This window comes from Ptychodera flava, chromosome 22, assembly GCF_041260155.1.
Source record: "Ptychodera flava strain L36383 chromosome 22, AS_Pfla_20210202, whole genome shotgun sequence".
In the NCBI taxonomy this organism is placed as follows: Eukaryota; Metazoa; Hemichordata; class Enteropneusta; family Ptychoderidae; genus Ptychodera; species Ptychodera flava.
Window position 1 is genome coordinate 11,813,144 of NC_091949.1, and position 22,616 is coordinate 11,835,759.

Consider the following 22,616-nt stretch of genomic DNA (forward strand, 5'->3'; position numbering starts at 1 on the left):
GTTCAGTGTCCATCACCATCAGTGCCTTGAGTCGCTCTCAGACAAGAAAAATCATAACATGCGCCAAGAATCAATTTCCGATTCAGTTCTCATTGACGGAGTCATAGCTATGACGTGGCTGTGAAGAGAGCCATCCTGTGTAACACCCTATGAACTTCGCACTCTGCATTATGCTTATAGATTTCAAACTGGTTTTCAAGATGAGCATTTATGAACATGTCTGACTGGCTTTACATGTCAAAGTATCAATATCAAAGTTGACAAATTACAAGGAGAGTTGCCACGTCAAGCTCATGTATACATCTTTCAGTGAAGAAATAAAATCATGCATGAACAAGTCTGCCTTTTGATAACGTTTCTTGTGATTTGACTAATATGATCATTTGTTTGAAATGACCGCAGCCTGAATCTATTGCATTTAAGAATACCTTCTTTCATTTGCGCAATTTTTCTTGTATGAATGTTTTAGAGAAAGGCTTACAGTTCAGCTATATATCACAGAGACTTGCAAAAATATTTTATATTCTTCCTCAAAAAGCTCTGCCAAAGGAACTAAAAAGGCTGCTTTCATGAAAAAAACTTCGCACACTGTTGTTAAGTCACATGTTCCGGATGTGTCGGATGTGTCGTAGCCAATCTGCTTCAGCACTTACGTGTTGATAGACATGCTGGAATTTCATTAAAATGCAAATTTCAGAACTTTCATCACATTTTGCTCAATAATTTCAGTATATTACATCAGCAGCATACAAAGCACAAACTAATTAACATCAGGCATTGAAAAATGTAACTTCATAAACCCTAGGCGATATAAATGGTGAAATTTCTTTCATACATAAAATAAGCTGTTCCAGCTACTTGGTAATTTTTTCTCAGTTGTATGATGTCTCAGTGTTTTGTAGTACCGTGTAGGAAATGCGTAGACATTTATTATCCTTTACAAACAATAGTCTAAGAGTGTATGTGCAATGACACGCAATGGCCATCTATTTGGATCGCTGAAATTTCCATTTTTTGCAAAAACATATCCAGATTGGAATTCAACTCAAAAGAAAAATAAATTTACATTTATGAATAAGTTTGTCTGGCTTGTTTAGTTTCAAATATTTCAATATGGAGAGAGATTTTGGTGTCATTTTTTCGTTGTAACATTTTAATATTTGTTAAAAAAGTGTGTTGTCCATCAGTTAGGCCAAAGTAAGTAAATTCTTTGTTTTGCATCCTCTCAAAATCCTTAAAGGTATGCGAATAAGTGGTTAAAAAACATACACAGAAAATTTAACACGAAATCAATTTTGCCTATTGGATAATTTTTCTCAAACAACATGAATAATCCTGTCATAGTGTGACGCATGTATGGTCACTGTATGCATTTTCATGACAAATAGATTAAAATAAACAGTCATTCATCAACATTTGCTTTTCTCTTATTATTTTTAAATTTCTTTCTTTTTGTTCAATGTGCCCGCATGTCAATACAATCGCACAGCACCTTGACGACTTCATCAAATTCCTTAAATCTGGACAGTTTGAGGTATGGGTATACCATAACAATATACAGAAGCTGTATTTTGTGCTCAAGTTCTTGCAATTTGTGATTTAAATCTTGGGCAATACCGGTATTTATGCTCTGATGGATTGTTATAATTTTGCTGAAAGGTCTCTTTGTTTTGAAAGAAAACACCAAACAAATTGGGTAACTTGAAGCCTGTGCATTCAATTTTAGAATGATGAGACATTAGAAAGAACAAGAAGCTGGTGACATTATTGGCAAAAGTCTTTCCTGTAGTTTCCTCTTGACCATCCGTAAAACCGGCACAATTTGATATTTCTCGTAAAAATTTATGATGTTCACAACATGTATTGTAAACACGATTCCTATGTAGTGAAACACAGTAGTCAAAATCTCAAACCAACTGCGCATTTTGAGTCTTTTTAAAATTATTTAAACTTGATATGTTTATTGAATCTTTGCCACCAATATTTTTCCTTCAACTTCTCAACACAAAGTGTCCTCATGGATTTTAGAAATTGGCCAGAAGTGGAAGTTTAAATCCCCACCTATTTGTGATAAGCACAGCAGAAATGAGCAGAGCGTATTGGATAAATCAAAACTGACATCTGATACAGAGAAAATTACCTAGAATGGTTTGAGTGACTTAATAGAAAGACTGTGAAATAGCTGCGTGTAATCCAGGATACGATGTCGTCAAACGCTTGCATTCTGAAATAAGTGGTGTCCTAAGTGATCGCAGCGAGCATTTGTTATCCTCACAGAAGAGGGTCGTTGAAGGATTTGCTCAGTAGTTTTGCATAAATCCGCTGAATTTGCAATTTTAATGCTGATGTGGAAAAAAAGATCAATATATAATATCTGAAATAGTGTACAAATTGTAAAGTCAAAGCTTAACACATCAAAAAATGCAAATATTTTGATAGTTACCCCAAACTCCTACAGACTTTAATTATAAAAAGTCTTGCCTACTTCTTTCCAAACAAGTTTTCCAAGAATCTTTCAAGCTGCTATCCTTATCGTGTTATTTCATCAAAAAAATTAAAGTAAAAGCTTCATTTATAAAGAGAATGCTTGAAAGAGAATCTGTCTTACTGTGCAATGCAGGTTTCAAAGAGAAAACTTCACTATTGAGTGTTTGCTTTTCAGAATTCTGTATGCTTTTGAAAAGCTGGCTTTGTTAGAAAGAATAGTCAAATAATTCAATCTGTGAATTCCTACTGCTCTGGAGTAGAACAGATAATGAAAGCGTTTAGTTTCCTTACACTGCAAAGGAAATATGATGTGAGCAATGGGTGTGTGAGTGTGATGGATTAAACAACTTGAGTTTTACTAGTACCAGTCCTGTTGATTGAATAGAAAGAATGTTTTAATTTTTCAAAACCGAAAATGATATGAACTTAGCAGAAATTGCTGGACGTGCAAATTTATCATTAACCATAAAAATTTGCATTCTCTCTCTCAAACCCCCCCTCCCCCAACACAAGCACCTCAATCCTTTAATACTGTACTACAGTTACACAAATACTTCATGGTATCTGATTAATTTTGCTCATTGAGGCTTCAAATAAGGCTTGATTTAATTGGTTAGGTTGATGCCAGTTTCAAAACTGTTTAGTCAGTCAGCCAATCAAAAACAAGCTTTTCAGAATCTGGCTGCTGATCAACTCTGTCCTTATTCAAGTCACATACCACTGTGTATGACTTTATGAAAATGATATCGACATTATAGGTATTTCACCTCAGGACAGTTATCTTCAGATGGATGGGTTTATTACAGTGAAGTGGTCTTATAGCTGGTGATTCAGAATTTTTATTTTGTTGTCAACTTTTGTGAAGGCCCCTTAAAACCCGGACAAGAGCACTTCAGGTCTTGGGCAAGTAGATAATACAAACACCTGTGAAAGCTCAGTGCTGGTTGCTATGGTGACAGCACAGAGTGTACCAATGCCATATATACTGGTAATAACCATTCTTTGATAAACAGCAACCTCTCCTTCTGCCTCTAAATGAACAAACAAAGGAAAGGAAAGACAAATGTATTAATTTTCTTTTCTTTTTCTTCTCTTTCTCAACAGCTGCAGCTGAAGGCAAAGGTGAAACAGGCGAAGAATTCTTTCAAAAGGTCAGATTATATTTGCATCATGTCACATGATCAAAATATCCAAATCTGAGGTCAGGATCAGGATTAGATTCAGACAATGATTTATAGATGTTTAAAAGTTTAACGTTTATCACCACAAATTATTTTGATCCACACCAACCATTGAAATGTGTTTGCATTCCTCGGGAATTGACACTGGTAGAGTGACTCCTGGGAAATTGAAGGGCAATTGTTTAACTGGATTTAGAATGCAAGAACATGTTGTGGCATTAATTCCAGTAGCTTTTTGAAACTTGTACAAACATCTGGTCAGAGAAACCATTTTGAAAAACATACTGTACACCGCAGCTAATCACAATACTTGATTGCGTTTGGTATCTGCACTTGTACATGGTTTTGTAGAGGCTTCTCAAGGGGACCTCAACCATCTTCAATCCAGCAGTTCCATTTGTCATTGCATCCCTCCATTTGGACTTTTTGTCTCCCAAAATGTGTTACATTGCTGATATGCTAGCAGAGTCTAAAATTGCACTCTACAAATACACTGTGTGTCAGCATGCCGTTTTTAAAAGAACAGTAATATAATTGATATTGTATCTCCACACATCAGCTTGAGACATACTGGAAGTACCATAAGTAACAATGACTCCCCTTGATGATAATGGAATAGTCTTGTGTATTAAAACAAGCTACACATACTTCTCGGAATTCAAATAACACGACTTTGAAATATATGTGCTTCAAGTCTGTTTCAGAGCCCAGTAACTGTATTTGACAATTTTTTTCAGTACTTTATTCTTTGTATTATCCACACTTTCTTGTTGTCTTTCTTAAAATCGTTGAAACACTGAATAGTCTGGTTATTTGGATTGCCATACTGTTTCTATATGCCAACATGCTGTATAGGTGAGATGCATTGTTATTGTCAACAATTGAATGCAATCTAGACAACTTTTAATTGTCACCATTGACAATCAGTTCAGCTAATTGATATGCAGGCTCTGTAACCATTGACAATCAGTTCAGCTAATTGATATGCAGGCTCTGTAACAAACTGGAATACTGTGTATTTCCTCATGTTGCATGGAGGAGGAGAGAAAATGCCGTAAATTTGAATCCAGAGAATGGACATACAAAGTGAAAGCAGACTCGCAGTTACTGAGGCTTCAAGAGTCATGATTCTATGTAGAAGATAGCCTTTCTTTCTGTGATCAACATTTTGTGCCTTGCAAGTTTTTCAGGTCTATAAAGTGAGTGTTTTTATAGCAATAACCCCTGTTTGATGTTTGCAAGTCCATTAAACACTAACAGTCAGTAGATGAAAGCATACAGCTGACCCAGATATTAACCTTATTAATCTAATGATGAGGTCCTTCTTTTATGATGTCATTAAAGTGAAATGAGCTTACAAGGACAGACTCCCTCAACAATTTCTGAATGGCTGGAAGATTTAGGGTTTTGATTTTTTGATAGCCGAGGACAAGGCTTAAAGGCTGGTTTGTTGATATTATGGCAGGTTACCATCCATTTTGCTCTGTTGAGGAAATTAAATGCTTGTGACAAAGAGGAGACTTGGTGGGTCAAATGACTTATGTTGTGGTATGTAAATCTTGTTTTGATGAGGATAAATATAATTTATTTGTTAAAATTTGTGAAATTTGTGGAAGTTGGAACAAATAGAATGTGCCATTGCTTTGACAAAGACAAAACTATTGGAAATTTTAAAGTCTTTCTTGGGGTTTTTTTTTTTGGCAATATAGATGTTAAAGTCCTGTAGGATTTTTAAAGCTTATTTGATATTCTTCATCACACTTTGAAGAAAATGTGCAATTTGATTTTTGTATGTTATTTCGTTGTTGTTGATTTTGATCATTACCAAGTCCCGGTTCTGGCATGGCAACCGATTTGTTTAATATTTTTTTTGTTTAAATTTTGTGCTAAAACAATTTCTATTTATCAACTATTGATCCTGCAACTTCACCTAGTGACTTGGTTCAGAAAAATTCTGTTGAATTGTAATTTCTCTCACAAACACAGAGCTATTGCATACTACTGGTTAGGAATATGCTCCACATTGTTCCGATTTCCCCTTGGACTGCAATGATGTCTACCGGTACACTGCACAATAAAACATCCAACATCTTTTTAAAGTAAGGAACAGTGCTTTGCCAATAAATCTTATCATACTTGTCAAAGTCAGGTCTGTTCAATGTTGATATCATTGTCGAGCGAGAAAAAAATACAAAAACTGTCTGAAAAGAGAATAAAGAAAGAGAAGTTTTAACAAAGGAAATTCATGAAGTTAAGAATTACATGCAGTGTCCTACAAAATTTAATGTAAAGTGGGTTATAAAAGTGTTAACGAACAGGAAAATGTGAGTTTTACATAGGTATCATTGGTGATAGTTTTGAAAGAGCCATATACTGTTTTCATACAGACATGATATTTTAAAAACATTTTTAAGTCTTTGATCTCTGTCAACACCAATCTAGAAAGTTTATGACAGTAAAGGTAGAACTATTGACCTTCACCTTCAGTTAACATTTCATGATGCCGTCAGTATCCTGCTTGCATAGACCTTGAGTTTTTCTGTTGACAAATGAACTCTTTTCAAGAACTTAACGGACCTTTACGGTGTTTGAATGTAGCCAGGCAACCAGATAAAGATCGTATGTTTCAAACAGCTTTGTACTCCCTGCTAAAGCGATAAAATTCCTCCACCTTTACTGTCAACAGCTTTCTAAACTTTTGATTTAGTGACAGCTTGGTATTATAACAGTGACATTTCTCATTCTGTCGTTGTGATCTACGTCTGTCAGCATACAATTTATTTGACTTCATATTCACTGATTGAAGTTCCATTGTCAAAATGAAGTCAGAATTGTGCATTACTTTCCTCTAAGGTTTCAAATGTGATATGTTTGTGTATACTGTCTTCAATGAAGTGTGATCTCTTTTAGCTGCATTACATGTAATGTAAACCAGAAAGAGAAATGTATAAACTGTACCAATTGTGTGACAGAAATCTACTCTATTGTTCAATAAGAATGATGTTGAATATAGTTTGCTGTTTGTGACTATAAACATTGTCGGATTTTGCCAGAAATTGAAAAAACTGACCATTTGCATCCTTCACCGAAGCTTTCCACCCACGTTCAAGTCCAGATTTATTGTCTTAGAATTCCATAAGCTGTGTCTTTTGGCTATTTTTTTCAGAAGTTTTGTTTTGTGGTTTCCCTACACTTTCTGCATTGAATCCCAAAACTGTAATTTAATGCCAAGTATTTAGCATATCAACACAACCTATATGAGTATAGTCTACATTATTATTGTTGAAAATTGTTTTCAAGTCCGGACTAGAATTCATTTGTAAACAATAAACAATGATCACTACACACATACAAGCTGTGTTGACAAAAAAAACCTCGAAATTTCAGCATGACAAATGGATTAGGGTCAGACACGGTAGTTGATATACAGAAGCAGAATACTGAAAAACTTGCCACAAGTTACGCTTATGTCCCTTTAATTGATATACCCGATTGCTTCAATCCACATTATCTTTCTAATATTATTCAAGATACAAAGATGTTTTATGGATTTCCAGACACTTGCAGATTTTGTTACTGTTGTACATGCACTCTTGAAATTATAATATCATATATTTTATTTTCATTTATATTATTTATGTAGACCGCTGTTATCGCTCAATAACCATGCACACGCTAAAATGCAAGGATTTCAATTAATGCAATGATTGATCAAGTTGTTCAGGGCATTTATGAGTTGTCTACATCAGCAGGTAAACTTTTCAGTAGTTTCTGAAGAAATCAGATGAGCGCGGATCTTAACAAAAGAGGCACCAGGAAGGCTTGGATTATTGTAGTCGTCAGATTTAGCGATTATTTTTTCCAAAGTGGCAGATACATCAAATTTCAGCAGTCTGCCGCCAATGGTGATTGAAGCATTCATGGATTTTTTTGGAGACTTGTTGATCCAAGCGGTAGAAGTGATAAAAGCACTGTGGAAGTGTATTATCCCCGGGGGAACTGGAAACGGCATTTTTCGTGTTAAAACACACAGCGGTGGCTCCCTATGATTGATGATCCTATGAGCATTCTGCCTGGGGCTGTGTGTCCATTATCAAAATAAAAGAATCGCCGTCGCAATTTCAGGTGACGCGGTGATGCAACTTATCCGTATTTCTATTCCATATGCTATCCAGGGTTCGTGAGAGTGTATTCTTTGCATGGTCATAAAAGTAGCATTTGACTCCAGTTGCTCGGTTACCATTTTCCTATCACTGCCATTCTCTGCATAATTAAAGTCTTTGATGCCCAATTTTGGTTATCGTTTGTTTGTCATCCGCTTTGTACGGTACCATATAAAGTTATTCTGAAAATGACGCTTCAAGGCGGTTGTTGGCTGTCTTGTGTAATAGTTACTGCTCACAACATTTCTTGCCATTTGAATACAATATTCACAGTGCACATTTAACCTGTTCACCCCCCAGTGCCCTGTAAACAGATCCACAATCAACATTGACAACAATTGATTTGGGCCAAACCATTGTGGTGAAAGGGTTGAGTCTCAAATGTGAATCCTAATCTGGCATCTGTCAACTTTGAGTGAACTTTGAAAATGCTGCTTCCTCATTACTCAGAAGAAATACCAAAATCAAACTATGAAGGATTGAATGTTGGATGTGGGTGAGGTCTCTGATCAATAATTGTAGCTTTTGATGTCAGGGATCACCATACATAACATTGAAATACAGGTGAAAATTTGGTCTTTATGAATTACTATAAATATAATACAAGTATTTATCGTGTTTGACAATTTAATGTTAAACTTTTTGTCCTTACTTTTTTGCATGTCATACCAGTATACTGAAATTTTTTCATTTCGCAAATATAGTTAATGGACTTGTGCTAGATTTCAAAGGTAGGTCTTGCTCATCGAAGGTAAAACTCAAAACTGAATTATGTAAACTATGTTTCATGTTGCTTCACTTTTATTTGAAGAACTTGGTACAACTGGTAAATAAATTCTCCAAGGTGTTAGGCTTGAATTTTGTGTATTAATTTTCACACAGATAGCCTAGGGTGTAAGACTTGCATTTTCTCTCCACACTAAAGTCATCCAACATAGCAATGTTGCAACACACTCTCATTTTGATGATTTCAAAAACAGAATAAACCGTTCTGGATAAAAATGGAGAATGATACCTTACTTTCTGCAGGCAGTTTTGAGTATAACGAGCGGAACAGAACTTGAAAATAATGTAAGGACAATTCAAAAATCCAATTTAGAACACAGATGATCAAATCTACCGACCAAAGTCATCAGTTTTGTGTCTCCCTCAGGTGGAATTGTCGCATTTTTGGGATTACGAGAGTTAGGAGAAAAACAACACTATTAAACATTCATTTTACTAAAGGAAAATGCTCAAGGAGCACGCAGTGCTTATGGGTTTTTACCTTCCTGCCGGCTATCATTCAAGGTGTGAAGTCTGTGAGAAATTTCTTTAAAAATTGGACATGATCCTGGTCAATATTTTCCCTGCAGATAATAGTATCATTAATGGAAGACTTTGTTGATTAGAATTTATTCCTTCATACAACTTTTCTTCAAAAATTAATTTTGTTTGCTGGAATAAAAAAAGAAAAGTAATTTTGTCATTAATTGTGGGACAATTTGAAATTTTCGACTGAGTTCTTGATAATTATAGAAGGGAATTAAGAAGCGAATTTTGAATTTGAGGTGTTTTATTGCCTGAAGCAAATGTTGTACTTTTATGAATAAATTTGCATACAGATGAGTTTCTCTTTCTGCTTCATGGTCGATCCGTGTACCTGTCTGATTTTCCCGTCAACTTGACAAATGACCGTGAGCAGAGGCTCACTGGATTCAGTGTAAAAAAGACACAAGATGCAACTTAATGGACCAAATGCTAGAGATTCTTTAAATTTGCATTTTACAATTTTATCTGTATGGTCAGCATTTCGCAGGGTTGGAACTTTTTGCAGTACATAGGTGTGTGGCCCATCTATCGATTAAAGGTCACCAAAAGTAAAAGTAATTTGAAAGTCTGTTTTTTTCAAAAAGTAAAACTGTTTTTAATAAGCAAATGCTGCATGTGATGGCTATACATACAAGTTACTCTTGGAAATATATCTAAAAGAATGAAAAGGAATATGGAATGAAAATATTAACCTGTATGATATAGACAAATACAACACAAACGAAGATGCTGAAAAGAATGGAAATATATGATACTAATAACTACAGTAGTTTCAGAAGCTTGAAAAAACAGCGTGAATTTCAGAAAGTAGAGCAACCAAGCCTTTTGAAACAGAGTGAAATTTACTGTGTTGTTTAATATACAGGTAGCATATGCTGGCATTTTATAAATTTTTCTGTGGCTCACTTCATAGAAATATTACCGTACCATTGAAAGTAATATTTTCTAACTTTACTTTTTTTCTTTTTGTATTCTTTTCAATGTCCTTGCTGTTTTTTACTCTGGCAAATTGGAACCTTATGGCTGTTTGCAACGGCTTCATTTATTATGTGCTGTGTTTGTCACCATGGAAACTGTATGTGCATCTGTTGCCATGGTATCCGCACACAGATAATGGAAGAGACTGAGACACATATCACATGGCCTTCTAAGCTGAAAATAGGAGCCAAGTCCAAGAAAGGTAAGCCTCATTTTCTCATTTTACATGTATGTTAAATTCTGCAAAAAACTTAGAACTTATATCGTTCACTCATTATTGTTTGATAAACAGTGTGACAGTAAACATTATTTCCAGAGAAAGTCTGTCATTCTCTTTGACGGAATTCTAGATACAAAGCTCTTGCTGTTGTGGTTTTGGTTTGGGAAAGCAGAGAAGGCAAAGTAAAATTCCATGGAAATACCGCAAATTTTAAACTAGCAGTAGAGTATAAACTTTGCTCATCTTATGTGCGTCTGCTGGCCAAACCGCAAAACACGTTGGAAGCCACATGCGTCAACTGCCTGCAAGAATCTGTCCCTGCAACAAATTAACACCCTATAGCTCTGAACATTATCACCGCTGTGGTCGTCAGCCACACAGACAGTGTCTCTTTCAATGATTCCTGGTTTCAGTAAATTAGACAGTGTCCGATTCCGATTGAAGTTAAAATAGATTTTGCTGATTACGGTAACTAACTCCTGCTATTCAGAACACAGCTCTCTGAATCTCAGTACTGTAATCTGAGTATACCGCTGTGTTTCTATTATTTTCAAAGTGTTATGTGTCTAGATTTTTCCCATTTGAAAGTAACTGTTGTAGATGTCTATGAAAAATGTAAAAATACTATATTTCTAAGATCATACCCATGTACAGTTCATCTCTCAATTTTTGACCAACCTCTGGTGATATGGTGTATCAGATACAATAATAGCATGTGTGTGTTAAACTTCCCAGTCCTTGTTACATCAAATCAAGTTGTGTGTAATTTGTCCATATCTCTATATTCCTGTCATTCGACCAATCTCTGAATTTGTACAACAGGTGTGTAAACCTAATAAGCAACTCATCATATCTTCTGTTGAGTTTGCAGGGCAACATAACTTTATTCTATAACAGAAACATTTCTGCAGATGCTAAGTTTTACTGTAACACATCCATATCATTTTAATGCGACTAGCTATGCTATGCAGTACAATAAATTGAAATGTAGGTATGAAGGTTTGAGAAATTTGTTTATACCAAAGAGAAAATGGATTTGATAAATTATCAGTAAAAACATTAATGGTAGGTTAACAGAGTACTTTCCCTAGTTCCACATGTCATATTGTAATAATGGCATTAACACTGGGTTTAAAAATGTTGAGTCTCCCAATGGTTGACTATTTTATTAAATCCAAAAGATGTTTGATTGTCTTTATATTTATGCATTGATAGGTTTAATGAAATGGAATAATATGAACAGATGCGTACTAAATGAATACATCTTTAAAAAACATTTCAGTCGGGTCAAATATACCTATTTATCATTTATAGCCGATGTTTGTTTGTATCATACTGTATGTATAGAGGGCAGTAATCATGATATGACTAGCATTTTCATCTGTAAAAAAATTATTGATGTTTAAATGTTGCCAGAAAATGAAAGTTTCCGAGAAAGTTTAGGGTTACCATGGTGACCTCTGTTGCCAAATATCAACATCTGTAACGGCCTCTCAGTTCTTTTTAAACGGTAGCAACATGAAATGTATCTATACCAGCTATATTAAACTTATGGTATGAAAAGGTTTATAAAGAAAAGCTTAAAAATTCATGCAGAGACGACTTCTTGTCTTTTGTATCGACATGTGCATAGCCTTTGAACATCTCTCGGTTTCCACAACCTGACTCATGCCAATGTTTCTGTTAATAGGTGTGTTCAGTAAGAGAGCCACCATTTTAACTTTTCGTCAGATTCTTTGATTGAAAAAAACAGTTCTGCTGTCCTGTGTATCCACAGAAAACAACATCAACAACGATTGGCTCAAACCAAAGTTTGATGTTGATAGGGGTGAAACGAATCAACTATTGAAATGACTGTAATTTCATACTTTCCTGTTTGACACGTGAACGCGATCATGAAACTTTCACTCTACGGCCCATCGAAAACAACGCTTCAGTTTATATTTAATCTGTTCAACCATATGAGTGTCGTTCCACGGTGAAGTTTTGCAGTGATTTAAGCAAGGTAAAAAATGCGAAGCAGCAACAGAATGCAATATGTCATTGTCTGTATAGCTTTCATAAATTTCTCTCAGAACACTAAAGAGTATAAGTTACAGCGTGAGCCCGTGTCGGCCATATTGCGTTGTTGGTTTATATTTTCAAATTAGACGTTATGATTCGTCAAATATGAAATACTGCCGTAAAGAATGGCACCTTTTCAGACCCGACTCGGAATGTCATGGTGATTAATGCAGGGAGGGCTGGTTATAAACTGATTAAAAACCTATTTCCGTGCCAGAACTCAGTATTATTACTGTTTTGGATTGAAAATGCAAAGTTCAGGGTACTGTACTCACCTATTACTCACATTACCAACAGTTCCAGGCTGGGCTGAGTCTTGTCAGGTTGAAATATTTTCATTTGATGGTAACATCTGTTTAAAGCATTGACACTTTCGTTAGTGTTTTCCTTCAAAGTCCAGACAACTTATGATTCAAACCTGTAAACCCTAAATCAGCGTTTTATTCTCATGTTTTAGCATTTATGCCTCGAAATAGAAAGTTCTAAACTTTCCTCAAGGAAGCATTAAACCACACATTTTCATAATCAAGAATGAAAATAAACACAATGCAAAAGTTTGGATCAGAGAGAAAAAATTGCTCAACATTTACTGATATTTGAACTTCAAAATGGCTTCTGCACCCAGTGTTAACTGTATGTAGGGAAAGTTACATTTAATTTGTCAATTTTCACATAAAAGATAAACCAAGATCGTGACAAGTTTGCTTTGATTCAGTCCACAAAGTGAGTCCCAAACAAGTAGCAGATAATAAGACCTAGTGGTATTGAAAACTTGGAGAGTTTGAATGGCAGTTATAGAGGTGCATTCTACCTAACAAATAAAAAATAAATGATTTGTTATCACAAGTATCTTTACTGTACATTAATATTAAAGTACTATTTAGAAAAAATGTCTTTAAAAAATCTTCTGTGCCAAACAATTCAAGATCATCTCTTTTCTTATTGCACTGACAAATGGATGGATATCTTTCTATATGCAAATATCTCATCACAGCGGTTGAATTAACTTCTCCAAAGGCTTAGAATTAATGTGAAAGTCAAGAATCAAATTAATTATGTGACCTTGCCCCGTGGAAAAATTTGTGTATGAAGGCCAATTTTATATATATATGGCAAGATGTTCATGTGATGTTTTTTCGAAGACGTGCAATTTAGCAATTAAACTACCTATATATGTTAATGCAAGAAGTCAACATAGTCAATGTGTAAAGTGTTGCCCCTAGCCAAACCATTTATCAAACCACGCAGCATTTCTATGCTGTCAGCTTTTCCACTCCTAAACAAATGTTCAAATAGAAAAAATGAAATAAATCTCAGGACTTAAGCAGTGTTGATGCTAAAAACAGAAACTCGCATATCACAAATTTCAAGTATCCAATATTGTACTGGTATAACAAAGTCTGTGACATTTTGCAGAGTTCCATTAAAAAAAAACATTTTTCGAGCAAACTATTTGTCACTTTACAATATTACAATCAGTCATTCTGAAGAAAAACACCATTCCACCCTAAGCGACTCAGATTAATTTCATCATTGTTAAAGAGGACCATATTATGGGATGTCATTGAAGGGCATAGGTCACTGTAGCACCAATGAGAAAAGCCTGTGCTCAATCATCGTGTTCTGTTTTGACCAGCTTGCAAATTTCTACATTTGCATGAAAAATTGATGATAGTTTTAATCAACATTATCATTAGGTAAACATTTGGTTTTGTTTTTTGTTTGTGTTTGTGTCCATCTTTTAAGTGGGTCACTGACAACCTGTACATTTTGATATCCAAATAAATTTCATACCATATCACTTCATCAGCTCTTGTTACTAATGGCAACCCCACTCTGGCATCACTGAGCAAACCAGCTATTCCACTAAGCGTGACAAGTGCATTATCGGAACACTACGATCCATGGGACCTGATATATTGTATCTATTTCCTGTCCCCATAGTCTCCAAATTAACTGCCTTATGTCAACACACACCTGGGAAAGTTAATAAGCGTCTGGATGTCTCCATTAAAAGACATGAATAATAGGTTTGTGAGGTTGTGTGATGGTGATGCCAACACACCCTGGCTACATACTAGATTGGCAGCAGATCCGTGCACTTTGTATACCATTTTTTTCTTGAAACTTAAGTTCTGTTATGAAATTTGTTAGTTGTACACAGGGTAGTTCCATATCAAAGAATCAGCGGCGTTGACAGATGTAAGCTCAACCCCACCATATCCCATCCAACCCTTCCTTCCCCCTCCCCCACCTCCATCCACCCCGGTACCTCTCCAATCACATCTGTCTGTTGATAGCACATCTGTTATTGGAGACAGGATTAGGGAAACAAGCTGTACACGTTTATAATTAATGACAGATTTTGTTCAATATTTTTAAATTTTGTTCAATATTTTTAAATTTTGTTCAATATTTTTTCAATGATCATCTCTCATTCTGTTTGTAAAGTTACATGTATTAGTTTTTGGTCAAAGATGTTGAAGTTCTTTCACAAAGTTGGTATGTTGATAGAAAATATACATTTACAATGGATGTTGTCAGTAAATTTGGTCCAAATTGTCAGGAGTTAAGTTTGTTCGTCTGTTGCTCATTCATGAAGCAGTAATCGATAACAGATTAGCCCAGCTACATCCTGATTTTATATGTTTAATTTATAATGAGGCACTGTTTGGATAAATCTTCAGCGTCTGTCGAAGGTGTCATATGTTTTGTATTTCAATTAATAGAGAGTCTTTTGCAGTTGTTTCTTTTGATTGCTTGCACATGAAAGTACATTAGGTTTCTGTTTATATGGACACAGCTGTCCAAAAAGTTCAATGCAGACGCTGGATACTCTATACCTGTTTCAATTCCCTCAGCAAACACTCACTCAGAAATGAGTGGTAGCCGTAATGCTTTGCAGCAGATCTCATAGCTGCACAGATTTCACTAGAGTATAGGGTAAAAGTATTGTAGTACGCCTGAAAATATTAATGGATGTGTGTATATATGCAAACATGTACAGTGTGTGTACACTTTGTATGTACCGGTGCTAATGTGTAAACAAGTGTGTGTGTGTTTCTAACCTGGCTGTACTGACTGATCAAGAACATAAATTTACAGTCAACGAGGATGTGTAACATCTACCGGGGGTATAACAAAATTTACATTTGGCATATTCAGCTAATTTCTTGAATGGCTTAAGATGTAAGCATACACACTGGATGCATGCTTGGTTTGGGGCAGGAGGGGGCATGTGAGAGCCCAAACTGCAAAGGTCTTGAAATTTGGAAAAATCCTGAAATCCATAAAAAGTGTGTCTAACCGTATATAGTCTCCTGAATGTCAAAACTAACATGGATGTCCCTGCTTAGTGAATTTCTCTTAACTGGTATGCTATTTTGAAGAGAAAGGTATCTTTAAATTCTCTTGGATTATTTACAAATAATCATTCAATGTTTACCATCTTTCTTACATAAACATGAAATATAAGTATATGTTACCCATAGTGCCTTGCCAATTACCCATAGTGCACTGCTACTTTGAATTGCCATTTTCTGTGAGCAGTACATTGTAACTATGGAAACAAGTGTACTTTGTGATCACGATCCTTATCTGTTTACTGAGCCAGTATCAAGTCACTGTAAAGCGTGTCATGAATTTATTGCAATATCATGGAGTGAAAAAACACATGAAAGCTGAGATCTTAATGTCAAATAGCATTTTCCATGTGAAACTCTAATTAAATTAGTTTGTAGGGCACTATTTGAGCATTTTGTGTCGTGCCTGTAGTATGTCTAACATCACCTTTGGCATCAGTTCCATGGTATTTGTTGCTATTCTTGATACCACAAAACACAGATGTGAAAAAAATATGATTTTAGTGGTTTTTGTAACTAAATTCACCATAAGCCTTGTCTGACTTGTTTATAGTATTTGCATGTCAATTTATTACAGCTTTAGTTTTCATATTGTGATTGGTTTATTTTCATAAATAGTGATATTTAGATTAGCCTTGAGATGATGTGCATGTACTTTGTGGGTCATGACCTATTACCTCCTATTTACCTCTGCCGTTTTGTTGTCGACCCATTTTCAAAGTTTACTTCACATAGCTTTCAAGACATATTCACGATTATCCAAGACCCCCACTTCTTGGGTATATGTACAGAACAAAACTTTAACAAGAAGTGTACCGAAAGAAATCAAGAAGAAACGAGTTTTTATAGGTCATTTGCGCCGGTCATCAGTCTTCCAATAGAAGCTGAAGAACGGGTATTTCTTTACTTTTTTTTGTATTAGAAAACGTTTTTCTTTTTGTAACAGTAAAGAAGAGTAGTTACATTACTTGTCAGAAAGGTGTAACAGTACAGTTCTCAATCATCATTTATCACCGGTAGTATTTTAATTCATTTACAATGATTTCTTTCTAATATCAGAGAGATTAATCAAATTTGTAAAAGATTGGATGTTGTCATTCAGTGAAGTTTTTGAAAAGGTCTATGAAAAAGTCCGCTACCCGTTCACTGTGTATTGTTGCATCCTGTTTACACAGGCCAACAATTGCTTTGTCTCTTTGACCGCTTGTCAACAAGGGACACTTTTCAGTGTCCGTGGAACTGTGCCCACTGAATATTTTGTCTCTGAGAATGGAAAGACGCCAAGCTTTTGTGTAAAATCTGTGTCACCGCTACTGAACTCACAGAGAGGCTGGTGTTTGATAGAGTAAATCAGATGAGGTAATTCATTTGCATATGAATTTATGAATAATAGAATCTCCTGAAGCACCTCACCGTGAAATAACTTCCACTTTTAAAGAACTGAGCAGTTTGGAAAATTTATTTGTTGATTTTTCATCATCAGAGTTTGAAATTACGCACACTAATCTGAAATATCGTCCTTGAAAATATTGCAGTGGTGTTGCTCGTAGGTTAGTCTTTGATAAATCTACTGATGTAATAGCATGCTGAATCCATATTTGAACAAAGTAATGAAAAGATTAGCTTTAGAGACTTTTGTGTGCAATCGATCAATGTCGTGTGTAAATTCATTACGCAAACTATTAATGCAAGTTGTAAATTACATGGAAAACCTTTGTTCAAGTATGTGTATATTGATCTTCCTATGCTAATCTAATTATCTTAGTGCATTAGTCAGCACATAAATTTAAAAAAAAGTTTTTACCTCGAAGTTATATAGCATACAAATAAATAGGTCGCAGTGTATCACAAGGTCGTATTACATATACTTCAGAACACCATTTCTGTGCATTATGGTGTTAATGTATTTAAACTTTCTGCGCTGACTTCATCAAAAACTGGAACTTGTACTTTATTTCAGGCATTAATAGTGGATAAAAACTACTTTTACCAGTAAGTAAACTTTTTTCAGTCAAGCATGTACTGATTGTGTTACTGTACAGTTGACATAAGGTCAAAATTTGTGTCACAGTCAAATGTCACATCTGATTGACATGTGTGAAAGATTGTATTCTTTCAAATTGTATTTTCTTAACAAGAAAATGATCTGAAAAAAAATTATGAGCAGAAAGAGGAAAGTGTATCCTGGTATAACTGGATTCATTTGCAATGCTTTGAGTTTTTGAGAAGATAGGAAAATACAAGTGACCAAGAAACGTATACTTCTGATCTGTGCATGTTGTTCTAAATTTGTCATTACATTGTATTGTTATGTCACTCAGGCTTGCATCCATGCAGCAACAAGGATTTTAGTTTTCATGCATTTTCAACGACCATTACCAAAATTATTTTTGCGATTACAAAGGTTCATCCTTCAGAAACATTTGCTACTTTTTAATACCCTCCGTCATTGATTTGAGATACCTCAGACGAGTAGAAAAGATGCTCAGAGACTTAGACAAGGAGAGATGTTTCATCATCCCAGATATTGAATTCTAGGTTATTCAAGCCATGTTAGTTTCCTAACCCATAGCAGGTCACCAGGGATGTAGTTCAGAGACAGTGTTATCGGGGCGACCTCTGTGATGTCTCTGTGACACTCTTTGAGAATTAATGCTTAGTCGCCGTGGTGATAGCAAAATGACAAAGATGTTGAAAGGTTGAAAAGCACAAATCAATTACATAGGTTTTCACTTTTACACAGGTCTTAACCCACTTGTACTTTAAAAAGAATATTGGTTGTTTTAATGCTGTAGTGCTGTGGTATACACATATCAGATTGGTTTGAATTGGACTGGATTTGTCTGTATGAGTTCAGAGTACTTTTCCATCTATAGTCATTGCAAAGTTAGTTGTAGGCAATAAAAATCAGGCAAACTCATATTGTTACATGGTGATGAAATCAGGCCAACTCATATTGTAACCCAAACGTTTTAAAACTCGGGCATTTTTTTCATCACAAATTTTCTCCTTTAGATACATTTTGTATCAGAGCTGCATATTGTTTATCGTCTTTTGGAAAATTACTTTCACTCGAAGTGCATTGTTCAGACGCTCATTCAAATTATTACATTTTCATGTATTTTCTTAGTGTACCGTATAGCTGACGATGGAAACCTCATTGAAAGATCAATTTTAATGCAGTCTTCCTTTCTGGAAAAAAATGCATTTTCAATGTAAAATAATTTACATGTACACATACAGGTTATCAATAAGTAAATCAAACAGTTTAATGGACGGCATTATTGACTTTTTTTCTGATGTTACATACCTGTAGTTTCATTCCATCCTTTGATCTGGGAATCTTCTTTGGTTTATAGTCTAATTTCGCTGTTTACACATCACACGCACACACAGTCATATCATTTAATGTCGAGCAGTAAATAGTTTTCAGAGAGTTTTTTAAGAGCCAGTAGCTGTAACATTTGATGATTTATGTTACTATTTTTGTTTTTTAATATCAATGATAGTTTGTTGTTGTACTCCCCACAGCATATTGAGACACACAGTATTCAGCTCGTCCACTCAGCCTGTACATGTACAGACTGCATTGTTATTGTTGACAAGTGAATTCTGGTCTGGTCTAGAACTCAAATGTAAACAATAACAGTACATTTTACATGCATAGACGCCATGTTGATGAACTGTAAAGGTATTTCAAGATGCTGTGAGGAGCAGAAAAAGAACTTTCAATTGACATACTGGCAGAAAAAAATATAGTGAAAAAAATCAAGAGTTACAACAGCTGGGTCTCTAATCGGAAACTTCCTGTTGAGTTCTACATTGCCATTACATATGCCAGTATCCCAGTAGACTTGCAATACAATACGCATTGTGTAATGAAGTGTCACATTAGAATTACACGTTCAAGAGAACTGGTTTCATGGCTAGTCAACACAATTTGGTGTACGCACACGCTGACACAGTGCATGCAATGTACAATGTGCTCGGTCACTCACACCGATTGCATCTTTGGAAAAGGGAGCATTGTCCAGTGGGAAAAAAAAGATAAATAAAGCAGAAGATTGCTTATAAGTTCTCCTGTCCGCATTGTGGTGAGTGGACACAATACAGGGATTGTTCCCGTGACAAACGGCAGGGCGTTGGTCCCCAAACGCACAACTGAAGAAAGTGGCCGAAGCTTGTCCCCGTTTGATGTATGGTAGATTAGGAGGTCAGGAGGGCGTACTAACAACATCCTGCAGTCAATATAGCGAAGGTAACTCGTGATGTCATAATGTGAATTTCCTTTTCACAGATCCAGTACATTATTGTCACTCCAAGTGTTATTTATTATTAAATGCAGGGAAAATGCACCGAACCATGTGTAGATTTTGTCTGTGTACAGCAGTAAAATTATTCAGTTACTACTGAGAGTTACCGGGCGTACTTTTCCCAGGGTAAGCTTTGTCTGCACTGTCGTCATAGCTTTTTGTCTAAAAAGTCATCAATAACCACAGTGATGACAAGGATGAGAAAGCCTCATATTTTTTCTTTGAAAGCCAGTGTTGAATATTTGATGAAAAGCCAAAATTATGGTAAGAAAATAGATTTGAGAAAACTTGCTGATGGATGTCTCACTAATGCACAGTGACATATGATATGGACCATAATTCTGATTGGCCCATCCAGAGTGTAAGGAGAGTAGCAATCAGCCAATCTCTGTTACTCAGTTTCTATTTGCATATTATTGCAAAATCTCACCTGGGTTTTGAGTATATATGTGGATCAACGATTCTTAATCTACCACTCATGTTTTGATGTTATTGTTTATAGGTTCAAACAACGCCACAGGAAAAAAGTAGGGTAATGCCAATATTGGGTTAAAAAGGGGTATTAAGGTTTTAAAAAAGGGAGTGGCATGCTTGTGGTCAACTTTCTTCCTTTCCTAAGCTTCATCAGGTCTCCATTTGTGTGAGAAAGTTGAAGGATTTCTTAATTTATCGGCATGCGTGATACGTCTTTTATATAGACAGCATTGTGAAAAAAGTAACGAGTTCAAGCTATTGATGGCCTGCACGCTGTCACCTACATAAATTTAGAAAGAGTAGTTTCCGGCTGATGAGGGTATCTGATAGTTATCTCTGAAACATGGCCAGATCAAGACTGGGTTAAAGTGTGACCTGCAGGACATCACCCTAAGGGAGAAATCTTCCGTGAAGGACTCCACCCAAATGTCTTCAGGCATGGTGTTCTTGTTTATATGACATACATTCAAACTGAACTGTTGTCTCACTGGGTTGATGATGTGCCCTGGAGAAAAATTTTACTCAAAAAGTCTCACTGTGTGAGAGCATTTTGCAAAACACTGTTTCTTAGAAAGAGACCAATAGTCCTTAAAATTTTGAAAATGTAAGTCGTATTGCACAATATTGGTCAGTTTTGCTGTCCAGAAAAATGTCAGATGCCATGAGGAGTGGATGCATACAGAAGATTGAACATAAATGAAAATGTAGGGCAAGTGTACGTTGACTTTCCATGTTCATGGTATGGTGTGATCTTTCTCACAGAAATATAAGTAATTGTTTTTTGCAAGATCTCAAAAATGATTTTGCCATTTTACGTTCTTTGAAACAAAATTATTGTCAGCAGATTTCAGATTAGGTGAACTCAATTTCTAGTTTTTGATTTCATTTGCTGCAGAAGTTTTTTCACAAAAGAAACGTTGATTTAAACTTTTACAATAAGGATATTTCACTGTATTTCTCATCAACACTGGTGACCATTTTCTGATAGATCTCTTGTCAAAAGACTTTTACAGCATTTTTTAACATAATTTTCCTTCCTGAAAAAGTAAAATATTTAAACGGTGAAATAATCGGGGCACGGCAGCTTGTCATGGAATAACATATTTGATTGAAAATCATGGATACAGTGTAATCCAGGGACAGGTAATTTCCTTGGTGACTTGAACATTTCACGTTGGAAATTATAACTTCCTGTTTAAAATGTCAAATGCTAAAAAGTCATAATGTGAATTTTAATGTCTGTTAATGCCCCTCGCTTATGATCTCAGATGAGTGTATTTTGGCCCGTCTGGTTTGCCGCAGTGCTATTTTCGAAGTAAATCATTTACAGACTGCGGGTTTTACTGAGTAGTTCTCATCTAGAAAAGATTTACTTTTTCGAACGAATGCACTCAAAAACCACTTAAGTAGAGCATGCAGCAAATCGATATAATGAAGTACACCTATTTAAATACCGCTGTTGTTGTTTTTGTAATCAATTCTGCAATGCCTAATTAAACATTGGGATTTTTTTTTGGTCTGGTTGTGAACTTAATAGTTCATTAATGGGATGAATTTAAAATCCTTTATTATGTAATTTGTGAAATGATACTCTCCACTGTGCATTGTAAAAATAACATGACGATTGATGAGAGCTGTGGGAATATTGAGTTGAATTTGTTACAGATTTGAGACTTCCTCTGCAAAACAACAGAATGACTCATTTGACATCAAAGAATGAAATAAAAGTCATGTACTTTAATCGTAAACACGCAGTTGACTGCATGATAAAGTGCAGAGTCTGTATTCAATGTTATATGAACAAGTGCAAGCAATCAATTAGCAAGTCATACTTGATGTATGCTTCCATCATTTTAGCTATTAAACTACCCCAACAGTTTTTGTGGTAAATTTGTAATTTTATCTTCTTTTTTCCAATGGGTTTTCATAACGGCGAGCTTGCTGTATGTTTTATGATTTTTTTCTTACTTTCACAATGAATCAGACAAGCTGCTGGGAATTTAAATTTACTGTCTCCTTTGGATGCTATTGTCAGCTGTGAAATTTTTCAGCATGAGATTGTG

The 22,616-nt window shown here is 35.3% G+C and overlaps 1 protein-coding gene across 1 annotated transcript in view; it reads left to right on the plus strand.

Annotated features, from left to right (window-relative positions):
- Positions 1-22,616, plus strand: part of LOC139122688 (protein bicaudal C homolog 1-like) — a 112,624-nt gene that overhangs the window by 53,585 nt on the left and 36,423 nt on the right. The window contains exons 2-3 of the mRNA XM_070688303.1: positions 3,592-3,638; positions 10,253-10,322. Of these exons, the coding sequence (XP_070544404.1) occupies positions 3,592-3,638; positions 10,253-10,322 (117 nt within the window). The remainder of the gene's footprint in view (positions 1-3,591; positions 3,639-10,252; positions 10,323-22,616) is intronic.